Raw genomic sequence first — 3,738 nt, forward strand, 5'->3', positions numbered from 1 at the left:
ACGCAGCATCGTGTAGACCTGGCTACGACCCTCCGCATGGGTCCCTACCCCGGACCCTCGAACCTCCCCTCTTGAGGGGAGGTTCCAACCTTCCGACCCTCAACCTACCCTGAGGGTCGTTGAGGTTCACTATGCTGACCCTCGGCGACCCTCAACGACCCGCATTTGCATAAATTTTCGACGCCTTACCTCTTTCGGTTGGATAAAATTGATGATTCATCTCTGTTTTTTACAGCTGTTCCGTCAATTTGTAGATATTTCACTAAATACTCCAACAATATGGTCAATTATAAATAAATATTCATGTAAAAGTAAACCGTAGGCATGGTCACCTACAAACTGCAAGTAATACTCGATGATATCGAAATAGTAGGTGGTCAGTGGCGGTTGTCGACAAAAATGCATGTCAAGTTGTAGATATATATATTGCAGACAGTGTAACCTATGTGTATCTTCATTTGTAGAACCACTGTTTTTTTAAAAACCATTAAAAAGTAGTTTTAATCCCCTCATTTTTACATCATTTAAACTGTTATATCTTCTTCTATCACTTTTTCTTCAAGAATTCAGCACAAATGATCTAGGTACACGTATGTCATAAATCCGGTTCAAAGATTGCAATTATTAGACTTGGTCGTTCTGATCAAGACTATTTTCTCAACTTGAGGGTCTCTTTGAGGGTCGATGCGGGTAGTGAGGGTCCCCTTGAGGGTCGCTGCGGGTAAGCGAGGGTCTATTTGAGGTTCGTTGAGGTTCATTTATTAGGTTATCCACTACGTTAGCCAATCAGATCTAGCTATGTGGATAGAAAAGATGATAGATCAATTCAAGCATATAGAACAGGGACTAACGGATGCCCCAAGAATATCGCGCATCTTTTTCTACAAATTGAACAGTAAGTTCCTCATTATCTTCCTCCTCAGTCATAGTACTGTCTTCTGGTTACTAAATCTATCATGTCTCAGCTCTCCGACGTCTACGCATCATCTAGCTTCGACGGGGTGCAATTAGACGCGCTACAATACCTTGTTCCTAACGATTCCCTATCCCAACGCGAAAGCCAGAGTCAACTACCCGAAAGTCATTTTGGATCAGTTCCAGACCTTCCAGACCTTCCAACCTATCGATCGCGCGTGGCACCTCAGGCCCCAGACACTCTTACGCGAATCAAACCAGACCGTATCAACGAGTACGTCGTCTTCACAACTACAATGACCGCAGAATTTATTCAGTGGTGGCTTGAAACCGACTTTGGTAAGAAGAAGCGGATCAACTGGGATGTGAACCGTCGTGCAGAGTGCTGGAAAGGGTTTCAACAAGTTGCAAATGCCAAAGATGGGAAGCCAGGCGTTATATGCAAACGGTGCCGTACAATTCTTGAGCATCCAACTACCAACCATACTGGAACCTCATCGATGCAGAAACATCTCGATGGGCTAAGGTGCCGACAGCGAATACCGAAGAAGGGTAATATCCAGCAACTACTTAGTGACGCGGTATATTTAAACCAGCCTACATTCAATATCAATACTAATACTATTTCACAATTTAGGCCGAGAGAAGACCAGCGCCTACCTTTACCCAGCAAATATGGGAGCAGAAGATCCTAAACCTGATTACTGTATCGCATTTACCCTTCCTATTCGTCGAACATCAAGAATTCCATGACCTCCTTTCCTACGCACGGCTAGCACCTACACCACCAAGTGTTCCATCAAGAAAGGTGATTCGCGAGCGCCTTCGGGATTTTGTTATAGAACATCAACAGGAGACACTACAACGGCTTCCATCTAGTGCAAGAATGTCGATTGCGCTTGACTGTTGGACTTCTCCATTCCAGCAAGCATTCATGGCTATCACAGGATACTTCCTAGACCAGGAATGGGAGTATCCCGAGGTTCTCCTTGGGTTTGAGCCAATATCTGGATCTCATACCGGAGTGAACCTCGGTAGGGTTGTTCTCCAGATCCTAGAGAAGCACCAGATCGCTGACCGTATACTGGCGGTGACAACTGATAACGCGTCTAATAATAAGACACTTATCACAGCGGTGAATGATTCGGCTAAGACGCTACAGCAAGAGACAGATTCTACGATTGTCCAAGTGCCCTGCCTTGCGCATGTTATTCAATTAAGTCTAATTGATTTACTCGGTAAAATTAAGGCCTCCCCGAAGAATGACAACGCCGAGACGGAATGGTCTGAAGATCGTGTACGTTCACTTCGTGCGCGCCAGCAGAAACATGAGATCGCCGATACTCTAAATAAGGTAAGCTTAAAGCTTCTATTTACGAATCATGATCTAATAACGCTAATAATCCTTATAGGTTCGCGGTCTCGCAGTTTATATCAACGGAAGCCCTCAACGCAAAGAAGCCTTCTTGAATCTTCAATCTAATAACGCTGGGATAAGGCTTCTCCCAATCCAGGATGTCCGTACACGATGGAATTCGACATTTCTGATGCTCCGACGGGCGAAAAGACTTCATGACACATTCGACAAGTACTGCAAGGACTATACCCAAACCCATTTCGCATTGAGTATCGAGGGGTGGCGACAGATTGACTATCTACTTTGCATTCTCCAGCCCTTTTTTACGCTTACTACGCTAGTTTGTCGTACTAAAGACTCGAGTATCCACCTTTTCTTTAGGATTTATAACAAGCTTTTTGATCATCTTGAAAGATCAATACGTCAGCTGCGTCGAAAGAAAGTTCACTGGAAACAGCTAATGCTTTCCTCCCTTGAGGCTGCGAAGGAGAAACTGAAGAAATACTACGGCGAGACAGATGATATCGAAGGTAACCTCTATGCAATTGGGACGATCCTAGCGCCGTCGAGTAAGATGGAGTTCTTTTCAACAAGTGATTGGGACCTAGATCCTGAGATAGGAAAGGACTATAGAAAGGAATACCGCGAGAGTCTTCAGTCTCTTTTCGAGAGATATAGCCAACGTGTACCATCAGATATGATACAGCCTACTAGCCAGTTATTAATAACTGAATCGGAGCTAGAGAGGGCCCTTGACAACGATTCTTCACCACGATCAATTGCTCCGCAGTACGACGAGCTCACCAAATATCTCCAGAGTGGTAAGTAAGTAAGCCTATTTTATGAGTCATATAACTAACCTCACCTGATTAGATACTATTAAAGGATCCGTTCGGATCTTCTGGAAAGATCATCAGTGAGAATTCCCTGTTCTTGCAAGCATTGCCCGTGATATCATGTCAATTCCAGCTACTGGTGCCGGAGTTGAGCGTCTGTTTAACTCTGCTCGGGATTTGTGCCACTACCGCCGGGGGTCGTTGAACCCAGAGACTATTCGTGATATTATGTTGTACATGTGTACAACAAGATTTGATATTAAGGAGGAGCAGCGGCTGATTCTCCAAGAGTATCTCTTAGACCATGAGATAGCTGCTTCGGCAGAAGCACTTGATGTCCAGACACATACCTTCGAGGCTATCAGTGATGACGAGGAGGAGGATGTTGAGTTGCGTCTTGATACACCAGCTGCTATATCAATTATGCAAACAACCCCGAACGCACCGCCACTCTCAGCAGTCGCCGCTGGAAAGCGGCCTGCGGTCACTTCTAGTGATGAGGAAGATTCTGATGCCGATAGATTTGCGAACCCGGAGGAGAACCTATCATTATCCTTCCCTGATACGCAGCATCGTGTATCAGGTAGGATACGGAAGAAGTCGAGACTACTGGATGGGTCTATAGTTTGA

At 44.9% G+C, this 3,738-nt stretch overlaps 1 protein-coding gene across 1 annotated transcript; it reads left to right on the forward strand.

Moving 5' to 3' along the window:
• Positions 1 to 956: 956 nt before the first annotated feature.
• On the forward strand, positions 957 to 3,738 carry N7446_012474 (uncharacterized protein; the record flags this gene model as incomplete). The annotated part of the gene is made up of 2 exons (XM_058521216.1): positions 957 to 1,001; positions 3,451 to 3,738. The coding sequence occupies 2 exons, from the start codon at positions 957 to 959 to the stop codon at positions 3,736 to 3,738; spliced, it is 333 nt and encodes a 110-aa protein (XP_058366582.1).

Source organism: Penicillium canescens (genome assembly GCF_028828765.1).
Source record: "Penicillium canescens strain IBT 15451 chromosome Unknown utg000010l_segment0_segment0, whole genome shotgun sequence".
Taxonomy (NCBI): domain Eukaryota; kingdom Fungi; phylum Ascomycota; class Eurotiomycetes; order Eurotiales; family Aspergillaceae; genus Penicillium; species Penicillium canescens.